The sequence below is a fragment of the Aspergillus pseudotamarii genome, assembly GCF_009193445.1.
Source record: "Aspergillus pseudotamarii strain CBS 117625 unplaced genomic scaffold BDV38scaffold_3, whole genome shotgun sequence".
Classification (NCBI taxonomy): domain Eukaryota; kingdom Fungi; phylum Ascomycota; class Eurotiomycetes; order Eurotiales; family Aspergillaceae; genus Aspergillus; species Aspergillus pseudotamarii.
In genome coordinates, this window is record NW_022475017.1 from 176,767 (window position 1) to 196,216 (window position 19,450).

Sequence of the window (19,450 nt, forward strand, 5' to 3'; positions counted from 1 at the left end):
CACGAGTTTCGTGAACCCGGAGCGAGGTCCGAATCCCGAGTTCCGATAGTTTAAATCAATGGACCCTAACGCGACTTCCGAAACTCCAGTTCCCCACTTCCCCAACCATTCCGGTTCATGAAAAATGCTGCAATCGCGGCTTTCGCATGTTTGTGATGCCTGTAAGGCACGCAAGGTCAAGTGTCATAGTCAGACTTAACAGAAACTTTCCTTGGCTTCAGAAGCTAAAACCTTGCATGTAGAGCCATCGGACCTTTCGACGGTAGACCCTTCTGCAGCGTGTGCAAACTGTCGCGTACGTGGCAAACCCACCTTTTGATGCAAGTTTCTGATCATGTGTAATAGAAAAAAGGATATGATTGTGTCTATAGCCCTTTAAAGAGAAAATTCAAGGCTCAGAGTTATAGCCCGAGGCGGTTTTCACCCGCTGGCTGCCTCCCACTGGAGACGGACAGGGTAGAAGCACCAACACCACTGTTAACAGCTTCGTCCTCTGGAGGACATACAGAAGATGGGGGAAGCAATCCCGGTGCGTCGCAATCCCAAGGTTCAATTACAGATGCATTATCGGGCCCTCTTTACATGGACCAACTACTTCAAACCCGGCAGTCAACGGGACGTACCCAAAATGCTTCATTTCTCCTCGGAGTGAGTCGTTCGAAATCCACGCCTTGCACGACTTGAAATTAACCAGCCAAGTAAAGGCCAACGAAAATCATTGTATGCGATACAGTAAACTGGAACCGTTTTTCCTGTGATCTTTCCTAACTTGATACCAGTGGCCAGCTCAAGTATGAGTTTCTTCTCCGACAGCCGGTTAAACGCTCTTTCAGCATGTTTAGGCAACGATGCACTGAAGTCACTTATCACACGGATATCACGCATGGTCAAATCTCGCGTGGAAGTCCTCCATCGCAACCTTGGGCCGTCCAGCATATGGAATCAATCTGGCGAGGTTCCGCGTCTCTCGCCGGATAAAGCACGCCACCTTATTGATAGTAAGTCATCACTCCCATCGGAAGACAAGGGCCGGTAATGAACATTCGACTGCTTTCAGTGTTTTTCGAAAATATTCATCCCTTGCATCCATTTCTGGACCGTTACGAATTCGAGTGCAGGGCATTCGCGCCCACTTTACATGCTGATCTTGCTAGTGGTGTTTCGTGGACTGCTTTATATTATACAGTATTAGCTTTAGGTTGCGAATTTGACGGTGGAGGCTCATTCGCACCAGGTGATGGTGAAGCCTGGGGTCTTTTTAAAGTGGCACTTGATCTTTACCCGAGAGTCTTGCTGCTAAACACAGACCTGCTAGAGGTGCAGGTGAGCAAATTTATATTCTTTTTCATTCTTTCTGCGTCTTCAAAACAATCTAGCAGAACTGACAGTGTGTAGGCAATCACAGCCATGGTAGGTTCTATTCCTCCATCGTTCCCTTTGGATTGCAAAACATTAACAATGACAACTGGCCGTGTTCTGTCTTAATTTGTCCGGCACCCAGATACAAGGAAAGATCATATCTGAAGCGGCGCGCGTTGCCCAGCGAGCATTCTTAAACAAAGCGTCAACGAGTAGTGACGCCACAATTCGTAGTCGAGCTTTCTGGGTGGTGTATTACATTGAAAAAACGGTCACCTTTCATCATGGAACCACTTCGGTAAGATCATTTCTGCCTCCCAAGTATCTGGTTAACAATCTCGACAGTTCATTGTAGACTGTGACATTGGCTCGCCCATACCTATCGTCCAAGAGGCAGTGTTCGGTGACTTTGACTGGTTTCTCACCTCAGTCAGATTTGCAAGGCTCTATTCGCGCACCTTCACCGACCTGTTCTCTATAAGCGCAACGACTAACTCAAAGACGGCATATCTTGCCAAGATTCATGAACTCGAGATGCTTTTAGAACAGCAATGTCAAATGATCCCTCCTCAATTCCAACCTGGCACCAAGCTGCGACCGCAAACATTCTCGCATCCATGTGAAATTGCTGCAGCCCTTCGGGTTCACTACCACTATCATGAGCTCAAGATTGCTCTTCACCGCTTGAAGCTTCATGTTACTCGCGGCCAATCCTCCTCCCAGTCGCCATCAGACATTATTGAGATGATGAATTCAGCACGGGCCGTGATTGACCTCACACGAGTCATTTATCAAGAGTCGTCTACCCCATTTTTGTAGGTCATTCCCTATGTGGTACATGTTTCCATTGTTGTTGATATGTCCAGTATCATGATCTTCATGCCCCTCACGGCGTTGTTCATCTTGTTCGACCTTATTATTCATTATCCAGCCCATCACGATGCTCGCAGTAATCTAGTCTTACTTGAAAGTGTGACTGGCTATTTTAGTGCGCTTGAGTATGCTACTAGCGGATATCTACCAGGCTCTATGTTGATACAGTTTGCGTCGATCGCGCGCGCATTTCATTCGTCTTCTCAAAGGGCTCATGTAGAAGATATCAACAGCGGCAACAGTGGCATGGGTATCACCCTTGACCACCCCACGCCTGAAACGTTGGGCACAGGCTCAAGCACCAATAGCCAGATGCCCTGGGAGGTAAAACCCGGCTTAAGGGCCCTAGAGATCTATCAGGTTGTCTAACGATACGTTCTCCTACTAGGTACCACCCCAGCCGGTGAGCGATGAATCATCTCAGAGGTCTTCATATTTTCCTCTAGATATATCCATGTTTGCAGATAGCAGGCTCACTCCTGGTCTGGAGATCATGGACCTCTTTGGAGGCCCACTGCTTGGTGTTGATTTTTTCTCTGCGTCAAATTGAACCTTTCTAAAGAGGCTTGTTCTACCGCTCTCTGGAGGGTCTGGCTATGATCCTATTCCTAAATTAGATATTCGTAGCTAGTTCTTATCAAGCATGCAGTCAATTTGTGTCTACGTAATTTTGATACAGTCCCAGATACAAGTCATCGGTATCCAATGCACTCACAACCACCTTGCCTTATCTCCATTATGGCTCAGGAGAAAGCCGCTAGACTCGGCGTCCAGACTCTCAATTACCTGGAGGCTCTGTCTAACACTCTCTTCAGGCTGAGTCTGCCCCTTGAGCTCAGGCTCGGCTGCCTGAAATTGCTGCAGCATGAGATTTTGCGCTTGGATTACCTGAGAGGGTTTTTCTCCTGTGATGATATCAGTGTCCACCATTGCCGCAGCAAGGCAAAAAGGCCGCTTACCCTCCCATGTATCAACCCATCCAGGACTTAAAGCCAACACTTTGATGCGTTTAGGCGCAAGTTCTGCTGCGTACTTGGCGACTTGAACATTCATCCCGGCTTTTGTGACAGAGTACGCGACAGCATAGCTGACACCAGTCTTCTTGATAAAATCCAAATCCGCCATGGCACTGGATATGTGCACAATCTTCTTCTGGATACCCTTCTCAATCAGGGGTAGGAAGGCGTTTGTTGTCCATAGACCGCCGTAGATACCCGTGCTGAATGGCAGGTCAAAAATTGCCCGAGTGGCTTGAGCATCGAAGGGAATCTGGGTCGGGTTGAAGGACATGGTGGCCAAATCAACAGCGTTGGAGTTGTGGATAAGCACGTCCAGCTTCCCTCCTGTCACGTCGGCTACGGCCGAGGCAGCCTCCAGAATTGACTTTGGGTCCGTAACATCGCCTTTGATAACGTGCACATTAGGGTGATTGGAGGCGAGCTTAGATATGTCGGGTGATTCGGGGTCTCGCACAATAGCCAGGACTGTGTTGGTCGTATCGCTAGCGAGTTGGCGCACAAACTCGCGGCCAATGCCCTTGGACGCTCCTGTGATGGCATATGAAGACATTATTTATTTTTAATCAAGGTAAAAAGTATAATAAAATAGTTATTTCAGTGATGAATGGATTTGATCTACTAACGATGAGCCATTGCGATGTTCGTTCGATTTACTTCCCTATATTTATATGCATTCGGCGGATTACCTACAAACCGCTCCGACGACCGGATGATCCGATTTTCCCGGTCCAACTGCTCAGCAACCGGACGTCTTCCACATCAACCGGCCGCTCCGTTTCCTCCCTGCCTCCTTATGCAACAATCATGAACACCACACCATCTGCAGTCAAAAGGAGAGCATGCGTGGCGTGTACGGCTGCCAAGGCGAAATGCACGCCGCAAGCCGTCAACCTGTGCCAGCGGTGCGCTCGTTTGGGCAAGTCATGCACATACCTTGACCTTCCGCAGACGAAGCGGAAACACAAGGCTGCACCGAGGTAATCCTTCCCAACACACATCGTACTTGTGGTATTAATTCTGGATATAGTCGTGTGGAGGTGTTGGAGAAGAAGGTCGATCAACTGATGTCGCAGCTGGCTGCCTTGACCCGACAACAGAACGGGCAAACATCGCCCGATACTTCTACTCCACCCACCACTGACTTGGGCCCATCTCGTGATCCCGAACTGGATTCGACAGACATTGCCACGCTGCTGGATGCTGCTAAGGACCCGTCCCACGGCCTTGATCCGCCGATCAGCTCTGTTCTGGAGCACCAGCCATCCATCGTAGATCGAGGGCTTTTGAGTGAAGTCGAGGCTGAACGCTTAGTTACGGCCTTTCAGCTTGACTTGGTGTCGAAGTTTCCCTTTGTATTGGTCGCACACGGCGAGACAGCCACTCGTCTCAGGGACCGAGAGCCTTTTCTCTTTTTGTGCATCGTGGCTGCGACCATGGGCAGTGCGCACCCTATGCGGAAAACTGTCGCCGAGGAGATTATGCAGCACGTTACCTTAAGGCTTGTGGTACGGTCCGAGAGGAATCTCGAGTTGCTCCGTGGTCTGCTAGTTCACAGCGCATGGTACTCATATCCTGCAGAGAAATACCACCCACGACTTTTGCTGTTGATTCAGTTTTGTGTTTCTATTTTGTATGATTTGGGACTTCACAGAAAGCCGAATCTGAACTCGGATGAGCAGCGGGCGCTGCTCGGTACGTATTGGCTGTCTGTTGGGTGAGGTTGTCTGCCACGCTGGTAGATGTGGCTTCGGCTAACTATAAGTATTAGGTTCTCTGGCACACTCGGCCGGCCGATTATCATGAAGCATGATAGTCGAATCGATGAGTGCATTGAGAGTCTAGCATCTACTGGGCATCTGTCAGATCGGTGGGTTGCGCCATTCATCCACCTACAGTCTTTCTTGGCAACAATGGATGAAGTTTACGCTTCGATGCAAGCAAGCGGTGGAAGGGTACTCGTCCAAGTTACGCGCGCTTCTCTGCAGCAGCAATTTGATAACGTGAGAGCATATGTAGAAAAATATCTCGCGAGCTGCCCTTCGTCAACAGGTGTGTCTTCTCCCCACAGTGGTTGATGGAGATTGACCAACCGTTGCAGCGACTGCATTACACACTGAAATCAAATATATGGAAATCCGGCTCGAGGAACTATCTCTTCGGGAGGAACTGTGGACTGCAGAGCCTGCAAGTGCAGTCCGGACAACCATGCTGATGGGTATAATCCAACGAAGCAAGGAGCTCATTCAGACGATCAAAAACCTACCAGCGTCGGAGATTGCCCACATGACAATAACTACAAGTGCTCGTATATGTGCCGCGGTGGGCTACATGCCCACTGCAGTATTGACCCTTCTCAATCTCATTACTGGGCCCACCGACTCTACTATGGACGCTCAGGTGCAGGCCGTTGTTGATACAGCAGAGTATCCCAATCTTGTCACAGAGCTTGCCACCGCGCTGGAGACAAGATTTGAGGGAATGTCTGCTGCAGACAAAGAGACTGACATTTTGGGGAGCCTTTGCTCTAAAATGCGGTTGCTAGCACGGTGTTATCCATATCAAGTCCGGGCAATTGTTGGAATTGCGCCGTCCCAAGACACAAGGCCGGATACGTCCACGATAGCAGTTCACGCCAATGAGATTGCTATGACACCCCAAGTATGGCCTTCTACCTACGTCGATCTGGGCGACATATTCCCTGTTGATGATATCCCGTGGGGTTCACTATTGAGCAATCTCACTGGTTTTAGCTAGCATCGCTGGTATGTTTGTGGATTATGTTATATGACAACCGATACAGTATTATAGGGTTTCATAACAGAGAATCAAGGTTTCCGTAAACACACTCGCTTAATTCAAATACATAAAAACTATTCCAGTGAGCCGTTGATGCACATTGTGTGAGGTACAAGATAACGGCCAGGTGCAACGGATTTGGAATTTGGTCGTCGTTCGCTCAAGTCTATCCAAAAAACAGTGTTTCAAGGTTAAGGTGAAAGCCGTACATATTTGTCAAACATGGCCCAAATGTGCGGGGTTAATGACCGGCAAAGTATGTATCAGAGGCTTTTGGAATTCACAATTATATAAACCCCAGTCGAAGAAATCAGTGCCAGAGAAGAATACTACTTATGATCCCCGACCCCGACGGGTGAAACGGATTTTCCGGTACGGGGACCAGGTGGACCGAGTTTCCGGTTGAAACATCACAAAAGGCACTGGGGATGATCTAAATACTGCCTATAACCCAGTCCTAAGTCACATACAGCTCTGAACACACCAGGCTACCAGAGGACAAGGATTTTAGGAACCAGGCGGCCGTTCCTACCTAGAGTTGATATCGGGTCAGGTCCAAGATCTAGGACCCGCCCCCGACTCGGCGGGTTTCTTCGCAGGCAAACCCGTACCGATATCAACTCTTAATATACTTTGTAAGAATTCTATCTTTCTAGTTTAGATATTAAATTCTTTATTTTTTTTAAAAAAAAATAACTCTAATCATTGGATTTCTGAAATAGTATTTATCTAGCTCAGTTTGCTTTACTGAGTTTATATTTTTTTTGTCCGTATATATACTCTAGACTATTTCTAGATCTCTACTAAAAGCCGCTAGACTAATATAAAAGTTTACATAGTGTATACTAATATATTTATTCTGCTTGATATATAGTATAACTTCGCTCCTATAATAGCAATAATCCAGGACCAGTCGTTGCCCATTAACTAACGAATATACTATATCATCAGAGGACCACCGACCGCCATGTTTTTCCATTATATCTTTTCTCCCGCTTCCCAGCGACTTGCATATTTGACCACACCTAAACCCACTCCATTTTGCCCGCTCCTGTAGAGTCGGCTTAACTTTGAAGATCTTGATTTTTCCTTTTTCTATGTTACAGATTAATCTTCTTACACGTCTTCGCCTGCTATGCGGAACTCCGCCCGGCTGATTAGCTGTGATGGGATACTCGGCCACCAATTATTGGAATAGGGTTGACGTATCGAACCCTAGATAAGAGTGTGGTAGACACTGTCAAAAGCCCGAAGAGGCAGCTCAATATGACTAGGGTGGATTAGCGGTTAGTCCTTAGAAACATAGATGATGAAATAATTCCATGAAAATCATAATAAGGCATTGGCGAAAGGCTCCGATTCGAACCACCTCGTCTGTTCCAACCGTTATCCGTATGTTCCTGCCCGAACTACTACTACTTATACGTCAACCGGCCCCGAGGCTTACTGTGCTCTCCACCCTCATGGCCAGAAGAAAATTGATAATAGATATGCTGACGCGATCGATATCATTGGTCGAAGTGCCGGACCTAGCCATTACCCCTCCTCCACCGTCAGAACACATATTCCAACTCCAGCACAACCCATTCCACCCCGGCGAACAGCGTACTATTTTCTGTGTATATCTCGCGCCATGGCGAACCCAATACAGACGGCAGCGTACGGAACCTGGGCCAGTCCGATTACCGCAGACATGTTGGCCCAAACTGGTGGCAATATGGAGAATGTTACGGTGGTACGGCTTCACGCTCCATCAAGGCGTGTCGATCGCTCGCTAACCTGGTCTAGACATCCGATGGAACCATCTACTTGCTGGAAGCTCGACCACTTGAAGACGGACGAAACTGCATTGTGCAATGTTCCCAGGGGACAGCGCGAGATGTTTTGCCGAGAGAGTGAGCAACCAACCAATTACACAGTATCGTCTGGCTCTACTGACTGGATTCCGCCAGATATAATGCCCGTAGCCGTGTGCATGAATATGGCGGCAAGGCGATGACGACCAGCCCGACCGGAGAGATCATTTTTACCGACGGGAAGACGATGGGTCTGTATCGGTTGGAGCCCGCAACGGGAACCGTCGAGCGCTTGACCACACCCTCAGAGACCCTGCGCTACGTGTGCACCTCCATCCACACCTCACCAGCGACGGGGAAGATCGACTGGATTCTGGCAGTCCAGGAAGACCACACGAAACCGGCTCCGGCGGACGTCCAGAATACAGTTGTGGCGATTGAGGTGGCCACCAAGAAAATCGTTCCTCTGCTCCAGGGCGCAGACTTCTACAGTTACGCGCAGTTCTCTCCGGCCGGGGATGAGATCTGCTGGGTACAATGGAATCATCCGGACATGCCATGGACTGGAACTCTGCTGTGGACTGGTCACTGGGAGAATGGAAACCTGTCTGGGCCCCACCTTGTGGCGGGAAAGGCACAGGCAGAGAGTATTACCCAGCCCCGATGGGGGCCTGATGGCACGTTATATTTCGTCAGCGATAGAACAGGATACTGGCAACTCTATCGTTTGCCGCCTGGTGCCTCGTCACAAGCTACCCGTATACAGTTGAATGACTTAGAACAGGTCGAATTCGCCCATCCCGACTGGAATATGGGAAAGTAAGAGACCCTGATGGAAATAGGGATATATGCCGGAATGCTAACGAATCGGCTAGTTGCACTTATACTTGCCTCACATCTCACCAGATCATCGCGGCCTATATGCGGAATGCCCAGTGGTCATTTATCCTTATCAATCTCGACGACGACTCTTACCGTGAGCTGAACATGCCTATCACGGACAACATCGAGTTGGCCGAGCGCCCACTGTCAGAGAACAGTGTCGCTGTTCTCGGATCATCGAGCACGAGTTTTAACACCCTCTACATATTGAGTATCAGCGAGACGGTCCACCTGCAAGCCCTCAAAAAGGCAGTCGATATCTCTCTTCCGGAGACCTTTATTTCTCCCACGCAACATATCTCTTTCCCGAGAGTCCATGGCAAGTTCCAACAAGGCGAGTGCTATGCGATTTTCCGTGCGCCGCAAAATCCCGACTACCAGGCTCCGAAGGGGACTCTCCCTCCCCTGGTGGTCTCCTTGCACGGGGGTCCAACGTCATGTTCTGGCGTAGGTCTGCAACTCTCCAATCTTTACTGGACCTCTCGCGGCTACGCAGTTGTTTGGGTCAACTATGGAGGAAGCTCAGGATATGGCCGTGCGTATCGGGATTTGCTGAACGGCAGATGGGGTATTGCGCTCACTCTCTTTCTCTCTCTGTGTGTGTACCCACTAATAAAAGACATTTCTCTTGATATATAGGAGAATTAGACATCGCAGACGCCGCCAGCTGCGTCTCCTTCCTAGCTTCAACCTCCCAGGTCGATGGGGATCAGGTCGGAATTCGCGGCGGTAGCGCAGGGGGCTACGCCGTTCTCCAAGCCCTCTGCGATTATCCCACGCTCTTTGCCGGCGGGAACTCGTTGTACGGCATCGCCAACCTGCGGACCCTCTGTGAGGACACCCACAAGTTTGAAAGCCAGTATGCTTATAACCTCCTCTTCCCGCCCGACATGCCTGACGAGGAGCGCGAACGGGTCCTCCACGACCGGAGCCCGTGCTACCACGCGGATCAGATTCAGGCCCCTTTGCTGATGCTCCAGGGGGAGGAGGACCACGTGGTACCGCTGAATCAGGCGCAGGATATGGAACGCGTCATGAAGGAGCACGACCGCCAGGTTAAGCTGGTGGTGTTTGCCGGCGAGGGACATGGATTCCGGCAAGCGGCAAACAAGAAACGTGCGTTAAATGAAGAGGAACACTGGTGGCAAAAGAATCTCTTAAAAATGAAGGTGTGAGAAATCGACACATGACTCTCCTGGGAGGAGGTTCTTCAGAAGCACTTTTGTACAATCATGACTGTCTGGATCTGGCAAATGAGAATACTCCATACTGTTCGGTCTGATTTTTCTTGTGCTGCCTAACGCAATGAACTGTCCTCTCTTGACACAGGCCAGAAAAGTAAGATTGGAAGCGCTGGCGAAGATGTCGTGGACTACATGGTTGACAACTTATCTTCTCCCTTTAAGTCGATCATCCAGTATTTCAACCAGATCGAACAAATTTAGTGACCCCCCATTTACCAAATGTGTCAAGAATAGTGCCCTCTACTAAATTTCTATTTTATTTTACTTTTGGAGATGCACTAGTCCTAGAAGGGGAAATATACTATGTCGAGTTATCTCAAAAAGACTCACAACCTTTCCATCACTTATAATACTGGATTTACTAAAACTCTGTCCACCGATAAAAAAAATGATTGGCCTTAGTGTTCGTTAATGATACGCCTCAGGAGCATCGCGCTATCCTGCTGTTAGGTATTCATGGTTATCAACCTCTCTGGTCATAGCTCCGTTCACGCCCAACTTATCAGACTCTGGGTTATGTGGGTAAAAAATAAATATATATATAAATAAAAACAAAATTGCTAGGGATTTTATTGCAGTAGATATATATGACTACGGGACAGCTTCCCCTAGCCGTTGCGTATTCAGACAATGTGCTTTGACCTTTTTCGTGAAAAAATGCAGCACTTCGTTGATGTTCAAATGTCATGTGAAGATAGAAGATATCTCGTGATACTGGAGCCCTATAAATTATCCCAGCCTCGGCATACTACGTTGTCTCCCTGGAAATTTTCTGCTAAACCCTTCGGTTTCACGACAATGGGCAGTTCACCTCAGACGGCGTCTTCCTTCGCCACGTGTACTATCGAATTTTGTGGCTCAGCCCAGGAAAAATACTCCTAGCGAAACTCTGCCGTGTCAGAATCTTAACCCTAAGAGGCAAATGGAAATTTTGCTGAGGCGAAATCTGCTGAGGCGGTAGCGCTTGCGGCTAAAAGAACGTTGAGAAAGAGAAGTTAAAACCGAAAAAAGAAACCCCAAAGAAGTATCTGATCGACAGGGCAAAGAAAGGGGCAGTTCCTGCGCGGACCACATCAGTCGACCTGTATTTCCCTCTATTATTCATACCTATCGAATTCTTGTGAAGTCCGATGACCTATCAGTATGATCCAGATACTTTCCATTTTCTTCAATCACAATGGCAAAACCCAACACTCAACCGTTTCACTGACCCGAAGAAATAAAATTAAAAAAAGGTGGTGGAGAAAAGTGCTCGACGGTGGTCACGGATTGGTCCTCATCAGACCATGGATCCACCCTGCACCAGTGTCTGGATCGTCAAATAGTCCCGTTGCTAAACGGTTGGACAGTTCTTATCAGGGGAATTAACGGATTAACCCAATACTTCTTTTACGAGAAGATTAGCTTTAGGGAATATGCCTCAATGGTTCCGTACCTTTTCTGGAAGATTTAGGAGACAGGGGCCAATTGACCAATGGTTGCTAGCAGATTTATAGGCAATACGAAGTATGAGTTAGGGCTTTATTTTAATTCTAATTTATTTTTGTAATTCTTTGTTCCCCAGAAGCTATTGATGCTGACTGTCTTTTTCCTTTTTTGTTTCTATTTTTTTTTCCTACCCTTTTTTTTCTTTTTGTCTTTGATCCTCTGTGCCTTTTCCTCTATAAGCAGAGATATCCAGGAGATTTTCTGTAGTTGTTGCTCGAGATTTGGTTGGGCGTGCTATAACAATGGCCGAGTTGCACAACAGAAAAGCCGAAAAGGTATGTGTTCACCTTTGGGTCTGGTTTAGAAAACGAAAAGAGTGAAGCAAGGAAGCCGGAGACCAGGCGCAAGTCATTGCTGACACCCTTCTTCTATAGGCTGTCGAGAAAGACACCACTCCTACCCTGAAAGAGCTCAAGGATGCAATTCCCAAGGAATGCTTCGAGTCCTCGGCCATCACATCCCTCTTGTACCTGGCTCGCGACATCCTGTACTGCGCCATTCTGACTGTCGCTGCCTTTCAAATCCACCGTATTCCCTCATTACCACTGCGTATAATAGCCTGGGCTACGTACGGTTTCTTCCAAGGTTGTGTCGGCACCGGAATATGGATTCTCTCGCACGAGTGCGGCCACGGAGCTTTCTCGCCTAACCAGAGGCTGAATGACTTTGTCGGTTGGGCCGGGCATTCATTCCTGATGGTGCCCTACTTCTCTTGGAAGATTACCCACGCCCGCCACCACCGCTACACCGGTCATATGGAGAAGGATACCGTATATGTGCCGTGGACAGACGAGGATCTAGCAAAGAAGAAGAATGTGCGGATTGAGCAACTGAAGCATCTGACTGAGGAGACCCCGATTGTGTCTCTTCTGCAGTTAATTGGTCACCAGCTGTTCGGATGGCAAATCTATCTGCTCCTGAATGCCACCGCAGGCTCCAAAAGTCTGCCCGAAGGAGCAGGAAAGATGGGACCTGCAAACCATTTCAACTTTATGGGGCCACTCTTCACGGGCTCTCAGCGAGTGTCTATCGCACTGTCTGATTTGGGGCTGTTGATCATGGGCTCCATTCTGTACTATGCGTCTACCCAGATTGGCGTCTGGAATGTCGTGCTGTTGTACTTCATCCCTTATCTCTGGGTCCACCACTGGCTGAGTATGTCTCCTGGAACCCCTCTTACATACATGACCCCTTTCTTTTTACTGTAAGAAACTATTATCTAACATCTGCCCAGTCGCCATCACGTACCTTCAACACACCCACCCCGAAGTCCCACACTACACAGCCGAGGCCTGGACCTATACCAAGGGTGCGCTCGCCACCGTTGACCGCACGATCGGTTTCATCGGTCGTCACTTCTTCCACGAGATCATTGATTACCATGTCGTCCACCATCTGTTTAGCCGCATTCCATTTTACAAGGCCGAGGAAGCAACCAAAGCCATCCAGCCACTGCTCGGCGAAAAATACCACGAATCCAAGGACGAGAGTTTCCTCTATTCGCTAATGACGACATTCCGCAAATGCATCTATGTATCCGCGAAAGGAAGCTCCCAGCCCGGTGTTCTCCATTTTGTTAGGGCTGATGATGGCAAATGAGGAGCCTATGGGTCCCTGGAGGGCTCTATTGCTCCCAAACATGAGGCTCTGAGAGCGGGAAGATTTTGCAAATATAGACGATTTAGAACATAGAGGTGTACATTTGGAGTTTATTGTGTCATTGCGATTTATACCGGCCCACTTGAGGTGGATGTTTGAGACTTTGGTTTCTAATCACTTATAGACGGTCTAATTTATGGGCAATCGGCCAAGATACCAACGGGAGAAGTATTCAGAATTTTGTGATTTTCTGTAATATTTATAGATGCATAGATACCTTCAGAGTTAGATCTCGTGCTTTTTAGATCCCTTAAGATTTTCGACAATGGGACGCCTGTGCCTCCTGCCACAGCAATAAACCATCATTATTAGAACATAGAAGAGACGATCGAAATCTAATTCTTTTGTAATGTCCGAGGGGAATCCACGGCCTTATATGGCTCGAAGAGCGATAATTGTATGCTTCTAGAGGAGGAATGTGTCAACTCCGCATCTATTGATGATAAATACCCTGCAATCAAGTTATCACCGTGGCGTAAAACGGCTTTCAGCGCTCAGAGTCCCAATTAAGGTTATCCGGGGGTTATAAGCACCGGACCCAGTAATGAATGATGGGTCTCGCTTCATTACATCATTGGGTGGAATTTGTATGCAGACTGGGGAACGAAATTAGAATCCAGAGGTTTATGTTGTCATCTCTGCTCCACATCTAGACTGAAGATTCTTTATTCGTCACAGCTTTTCAAACGTCGGCGTGCGTTTTTCTATGCCAGCCATCAAAGCCGTGGACACGTCGCCTGTTTGTATAGCAGCACTATTCCAGACAGCCGTGTAGCGAAGACCTTCAGAACGATGGCATTCGTTAGCTATTGGACGACCACAGGTGTAGGAATCAAAAATCAGACAAGCTGGAGACGGGAGGACAAGTCCCAAAGACTCCTTACCTTCGGCAATAGGATGGTCTCTGGACCAATTCAATAGTTCCTTCGTTCCTTGCACAGCAACCGGACTCTTTTGTGCAATAAGACTGGCAATATCCAAAGCCGCTCCCACCATCACCTCTTTCGAATCATGAATCGAGTTCACGAATCCCACTCTATGCGCCTCTTCTGCACCAAAGATCCTGGCTGAAAGTGCCACTTCCTTCACCCAGCCAAAATTGCCTACAATCTTGGGTAGTCGGCTTAATACGCCAATATCTGCTGCCATACCAATATCGACCTCCTTGACGGAGAGGTGAACATCCCGAGTACATATCCTGACATCGGCAGCCGCAGAAATGTCGATCGCAAACCCGTACGAATATCCATGCATAGCAGCAATGACAGGCTTCTCGCAGCGCTCAATGGCAGTAAGGCAGTCTTGAAACTGAAGGATATAGCGTCGAATGTTGACTGCGTTGCGTGCAGTGTCGGAACCACCTTTATCACTGGAGAGCACTTGGGGAGCCTGTTTGACATCCAGTCCGGCAGTAAAAGCTTTGCTTCCCGCACCGGTGAGGACAATTGCACGGACAGAAGAATCAGAAGAAAGTTGGTCGAAAACTTGACGCATCTCGAGCCACATTCTATACCCAGCGTCAGCAACGTCCGTGGCAAGCTTTTGCCAAAGGGCGCTATGCCCAGTTGCCTGTAACATACGGCTCAATAAATGCATTTAGTTTCTCTGGGCGGTTGATCTCGACATGGGCAACATATGGTCGTGCTGCAGGAAAATGGACCGTGAAATATTTGTAAGAATACACTGAACCTCCGGTAGCTGCCATCTTGTCGTTGGCTTGACTTTGACCTGTAGATGTGATGTATCTGTCCACCGTTTCAATTAGATCTCCAATTCAATGGTGAGACAATGGGATAAGGGAGTAGATCTCGGAATCCCCCAGCCCTGTGCTGGGAGGCAGTCGTGGTATTTATCCTCATCATCTGGATAGCACATGGATCTCGGTTGACCTCGGTTTATACTCATGTTTACAGGGTTACTGCCCGCAATCCTCTAAGTATAAGCTGAAGGATAAATCGACCCAGAAGGTCCACTATCAAAGGGGTAAGTTCATCATTTAGGTTTCGTGGGGTAAACCCGACTGATCGGGGTTGTTCACTAATCTAAAATGATCACGATGTCTCCGTATTCTACCACTAGATCGACCTCGGCCAGGGGTCCTGCGCTTCTCTACATCTTGGAACTATCGTAACCTATCGTCAATCACTTCCAGCGCTATGTCATCTTGCTAGGGATTTTAATATAGCCCATTAGACATTACAGGGTAAATCAGGTCTCTGGACGACCGAAGAACCCGTGCTATATATCCTTGGCCCTCCAGCTCAGCAGGCGTGAGGGTAAGCATCAGTTCCATCAAAGGTAACACTTCATACTCTCAGTACTAACTACTAAGGGCGTAGATATAACAGATATAGCATGGGCTATGGTTCTCTTCCCGGGATAGACACCTGATTTCGATGGCTGATATCGATAAGCTTATCGATAAGGCGGCCAGACCGTCGGCCCTGAAGCCGGCAACCAATCAGAAGCGGACCATTAGTCTCCACTCCGCAAAAAGTCGGACTTTCAATTTTCACTCCGGGAACTATTTTGTATCTCCGCAAAAACAAGCCAGCAAAAGGGCGCCATTCTTTCTTTTTGTCGTTTTTTCGGTGGGAATCTCTACTTTATTTTCCTTTATCCAATGCAGCAGGCAAAGTGAAAAACAAATTAAGCACCCTCTTTCTCTTACCAAAATGCAAAACATCGCGCACAAGCCGGGGGACGTGGCGCGAGAATCGCTCGCGTCGCCACTCCCGACAGAGGCCTTGCCAGCAAAGCCCAATGTGTCGTCTTTAGGATCGTGGTCTCATTTGATCGCTGGCGCGTGAGTGGTCCTGGAAGGAATACTCTATGGCCTATATACTAAGAGTCGTGTCAATACAGCGCAGGTGGAATGGTCACGGCGGTTCTCACAAGCCCACTCGATGTCCTCCGAACCAGGTACGATACAGTCGCAGAAATCTTGCTTGCACAGATTGTGTCAGTAGGCTAACACAATTCGATACGACTATAGGTTACAAACCGACTATTACCAAACCCAAGCAGCGAAGTCTCATCCGGTTCCTACACAGCCCCATCTTCGTGCATCATTCTATCGCACCTCCCTCCTTCACTTCCGCGACACATTCGAGATTCTCTTCTCCATTCACCGCGTGGAAGGCTGGCGAGGTCTCTTCAAGGGTCTCGGACCCAGTCTGACCGGAGTCGTTCCGGCCAGCGCCGTCAAGTTCTACACATACGGAAACTGCAAACGGCTTCTTCCGGAAATTATCGGATGTGAGAAGGATTCATCACTGGTACACGCCCTGTCCGCTGCATGCGCCGGGATTGCCACCGGCTCGGCCACAAATCCGATCTGGGTGGTTAAGACGCGACTTCAGCTGGATAAGGCCGGGGCCCGACGATACAAGAATAGTCTGGATTGCGCCCGGCAGGTTCTGCAACAGGAGGGACCAAAGGGCTTTTATCGGGGCTTGTCAGCGAGTTTCCTAGGTACAATTGAGACGACATTGCACTTGGCAATGTATGAGAGGTTCAAGGGGATGATCTCGAAGAAGATTGACCTCAATGAAAAGAGCGATACAAATGGACTTGTTCAAGGCCTTGCTATGAGTGGAGCGTCGGGCTTGTCAAAGTTGATCGCGTGTTTGATCGCGTATCCCCATGAGGTACGCTCCGAAAATACTCTTTTCAGATCAGAATATATCATCTAACCCGTCGCAGGTTATCAGGACTAGATTACGACAGGCTCCGATGGCAGACGGTCGCCAGAAGTACACCGGAATCCTTCAATGTGCGCGGTTGATTCTGAAGGAGGAGGGTGCAGCTGCTCTGTATGGAGGCTTGACGGCACATCTCCTTCGGACCGTTCCTTCTGCTGCTATTACAATTGGTACCTATGAGCTGGTCCTCAAGGTCCTCGAGCGTCGCTAAGCTCGTGTTTACGTGAGGCCCAGGCCTAGGCCTCGATATTCCCTTCTCATGTATTATAGATGTACGATAGACCAGGTGCAACGATACCTTGTAATATAATAACGACATTCAAGGAAAATGTTGATGATCCTTCTGGAGACAAAGTCACACCAATGTGGATTACTATGTCGACCGAGACACTGGTCCCTTTGGACTATAAATCAGCCACTTTGGATCCCGATCATAACCCTGCTTGGCGAGGGATGCAGACGAAATATCAACACATGTTAGATCCCCAGACATTCCTTCTTACGCATGAGGGAACGCATCGAATCCCGACGCCTTCTCTCGTTCGTTTCGTGAAGTTAGTGATACACCTAGCCTGTCCATATAGGTACCAGCGCTCTGTAGCTTGGGTTTCGCACATACAACCAACAAGCAGTCCAAAAGATGAGCAATAGATCCCGCAGAACGTCATCCCAGACCCACCATACTCGCAGAGCGATACAACACGGGGATTGCCCCTCATGGAGGAGGGGGCTTTGCATATCGCCAGCCCCTCATATGCATGGTCCCCTAGAAGAGGGCCCCATTCATCTGTGTCCTTATACTCTTAGGGTAAGGATCTCCACAAGTCGGCGGAGTCCCAAACATACAGAGACTTATCGGGGATATGGAAATGGGAAGCGGGGCAGCATAGACGGGGACAGAGTCGAATCTGATGCACGACGTCAGCTGCATTCTGACCTGGGCCTTGAGACCGAGATTATCCGAGGGACAGCCAATGGACTGCAAGCCATTCCACCTTGCGTGGCTACTAATAGGACAATAAAGGACAATAAAGGACAAGGGGAATGTTAGCCAACATCTACCAGTATCCTGTTTGATCTCCCGTCAACTACGCTGAGCTTCACACGCCATGGCCACTCAAACGGAGTCGGTAGTAGAAGTACCCCTAACCAAATCCACGAAGCCTCTGGAAACGTATGTTCATCCTCCCGAGTCAAAGCAAGACTGTGAGTAGCCAGGGATCCGATCACCAAACACAAAGTACTGAGACGACCCAGTGAAATATGCGGACTTGGTCACAATTGATCTGTCGGAGTTTGATCGCCCTGGCGGAAAAGAGAAGCTCGCAGCACAGCTAAAGCAGGCTGCTCACGAAGTTGGTATATACTATATTATTTCTTACCTATCTCATCGATCCAACAGAACACCAAGCTGATGTGCAGTTGAACAGGCTTCTTCTACGTAACCAATTTCGGTCTCACTCAAGAACAAATCGACCGGCAGTTCGCCATCGCGAAAGAGTTCTTCTCGCTCCCAGAGAAAGAACGACTGAGTTTCCGCGCCCCCTTAGAAGAGGGAATCTACAATGGCTACCGACCTCTGGGTTCGATTGAGATCCTGCCCGGACTGCGCGACAACATCGAATTTTACAACATCATGAAATTCCTTCCCCAGTACGATCGGACTCACCCAGACGTAGTGAGACGCTACTGGGAGGAAATCGAGCAATTCCACCGCCACTGCCACGAGCATATTGCGTATAAACTTTTCCGGCTGCTGGCAATCATTCTGGAACTCCCAGAAGATCAGCTTGTGGACGGACATCGCTATGAGGCCGAATGCGACAGCGGCCTCCGCTACATGTGTTACCGGGCCCGCTCACCGGAAGAGAACGAGAAATACAAGCATCTCTACTCCCGTGGACACACGGACAACGGCACCATCACCTTTGTGTTCCAGCAGCCCGTCGCCGCCCTCCAGGTCAAGAAATATGACGATTCGGAATGGGAATACCTCCCGATCCGTCCAGGCACACTATCAGTGAACATCGCCGATATCATGACCATGCTGTCGAATGGATGGTTGAAGAGCGGCGTGCACCGCGTGATCGTACCCCCTGAGGACCAGCAACACCACGATCGGCTGGGACTCCTGTACTTTGTGCGGCCAAGCGATCGCTTGAAATTGAAGAGTGTGGATAGCCCGTTGCTTCGGAGAGAGGGGTATCATAAAGATACCACCGACATCGATATTCCGGCTCCTGAGTGGACCCGGACGAGGATCAAGAAGAACTGGACTAGATCTCCCACCGATTTGGGGGAGAATGTTACTCTGGGGGGATTCAAGGCGAAGGTTTTCTATGAATAATTTTAACCTGTCCTCCTAGCCTCCCCTCTATGAAATATACTCCGTTTCTGCTTCAACTCTTCCAGGACCAATTTGGGACTCTCCTTATCGCGAAAACTAGAAACCTCTTTGGACAAGTGATTCGAGAAACTTGCTCAACTGACCGCTTGTAAGCTGCTCTCGATCAATTACCCTATGCCTCTTTGCCAAAGAAATTTTGGCAATGGGGTAGCAAAGCAAGGAAACAGCATATCATCGTGTGGCGGGGGGGGTCCTTACCCACGATGCACAGTAAAATTGTGAG

The 19,450-nt window shown here is 48.7% G+C and overlaps 8 protein-coding genes across 8 annotated transcripts; 6 read left to right on the forward strand and 2 right to left on the reverse strand.

The window, feature by feature from the left end:
* Nucleotides 1–883: 883 nt before the first annotated feature.
* Nucleotides 884–2,782, forward strand: BDV38DRAFT_293282 (fungal specific transcription factor domain-containing protein; the record flags this gene model as incomplete). Its single annotated transcript, XM_032062201.1, has 8 exons — nt 884–998; nt 1,193–1,323; nt 1,396–1,410; nt 1,502–1,657; nt 1,705–2,174; nt 2,226–2,556; nt 2,657–2,658; nt 2,701–2,782. The coding sequence occupies 8 exons, from the start codon at nt 884–886 to the stop codon at nt 2,780–2,782; spliced, it is 1,302 nt and encodes a 433-aa protein (XP_031918843.1).
* Nucleotides 2,783–2,943: 161 nt separating this feature from the next.
* BDV38DRAFT_293283 (SDR family oxidoreductase) lies at nt 2,944–3,801 on the reverse strand (the record flags this gene model as incomplete). The annotated part of the gene is made up of 2 exons (XM_032062202.1): nt 2,944–3,137; nt 3,192–3,801. The coding sequence occupies 2 exons, from the start codon at nt 3,799–3,801 to the stop codon at nt 2,944–2,946; spliced, it is 804 nt and encodes a 267-aa protein (XP_031918844.1).
* A 254-nt stretch (nt 3,802–4,055) lies between these two features.
* BDV38DRAFT_267456 (uncharacterized protein) lies at nt 4,056–6,005 on the forward strand (the record flags this gene model as incomplete). Its single annotated transcript, XM_032056595.1, has 4 exons — nt 4,056–4,228; nt 4,279–4,965; nt 5,020–5,300; nt 5,350–6,005. The coding sequence occupies 4 exons, from the start codon at nt 4,056–4,058 to the stop codon at nt 6,003–6,005; spliced, it is 1,797 nt and encodes a 598-aa protein (XP_031918845.1).
* A 1,608-nt stretch (nt 6,006–7,613) lies between these two features.
* BDV38DRAFT_93348 (S9 family peptidase) lies at nt 7,614–10,256 on the forward strand. The gene is made up of 5 exons (XM_032064147.1): nt 7,614–7,782; nt 7,836–7,942; nt 8,000–8,662; nt 8,719–9,293; nt 9,365–10,256. The coding sequence occupies exons 1-5, from the start codon at nt 7,681–7,683 to the stop codon at nt 9,898–9,900; spliced, it is 1,983 nt and encodes a 660-aa protein (XP_031918846.1). The 5' UTR covers nt 7,614–7,680; the 3' UTR covers nt 9,901–10,256.
* Nucleotides 10,257–11,590: 1,334 nt separating this feature from the next.
* Nucleotides 11,591–13,328, forward strand: BDV38DRAFT_234044 (oleate delta-12 desaturase). The gene is made up of 3 exons (XM_032053190.1): nt 11,591–11,732; nt 11,832–12,612; nt 12,692–13,328. The coding sequence occupies exons 1-3, from the start codon at nt 11,700–11,702 to the stop codon at nt 13,054–13,056; spliced, it is 1,179 nt and encodes a 392-aa protein (XP_031918847.1). The 5' UTR covers nt 11,591–11,699; the 3' UTR covers nt 13,057–13,328.
* Nucleotides 13,329–13,788: 460 nt separating this feature from the next.
* Nucleotides 13,789–14,821, reverse strand: BDV38DRAFT_267459 (ClpP/crotonase-like domain-containing protein; the record flags this gene model as incomplete). The annotated part of the gene is made up of 3 exons (XM_032056596.1): nt 13,789–13,898; nt 14,001–14,623; nt 14,697–14,821. The coding sequence occupies 3 exons, from the start codon at nt 14,819–14,821 to the stop codon at nt 13,789–13,791; spliced, it is 858 nt and encodes a 285-aa protein (XP_031918848.1).
* Nucleotides 14,822–15,596: 775 nt separating this feature from the next.
* Nucleotides 15,597–17,246, forward strand: BDV38DRAFT_93374 (mitochondrial carrier domain-containing protein). Its single transcript, XM_032064148.1, has 4 exons — nt 15,597–15,922; nt 15,982–16,038; nt 16,112–16,766; nt 16,822–17,246. Exons 1-4 carry the CDS (start codon nt 15,792–15,794, stop codon nt 17,029–17,031), a joined length of 1,053 nt encoding a protein of 350 aa, XP_031918849.1. The 5' UTR covers nt 15,597–15,791; the 3' UTR covers nt 17,032–17,246.
* Nucleotides 17,247–17,734: 488 nt separating this feature from the next.
* On the forward strand, nt 17,735–19,323 carry BDV38DRAFT_93407 (putative oxidoreductase, 2OG-Fe(II) oxygenase family). Its single transcript, XM_032064150.1, has 3 exons — nt 17,735–18,026; nt 18,078–18,179; nt 18,251–19,323. The coding sequence occupies exons 1-3, from the start codon at nt 17,930–17,932 to the stop codon at nt 19,165–19,167; spliced, it is 1,116 nt and encodes a 371-aa protein (XP_031918850.1). The 5' UTR covers nt 17,735–17,929; the 3' UTR covers nt 19,168–19,323.
* The last annotated feature ends 127 nt before the right edge of the window (nt 19,324–19,450 follow it).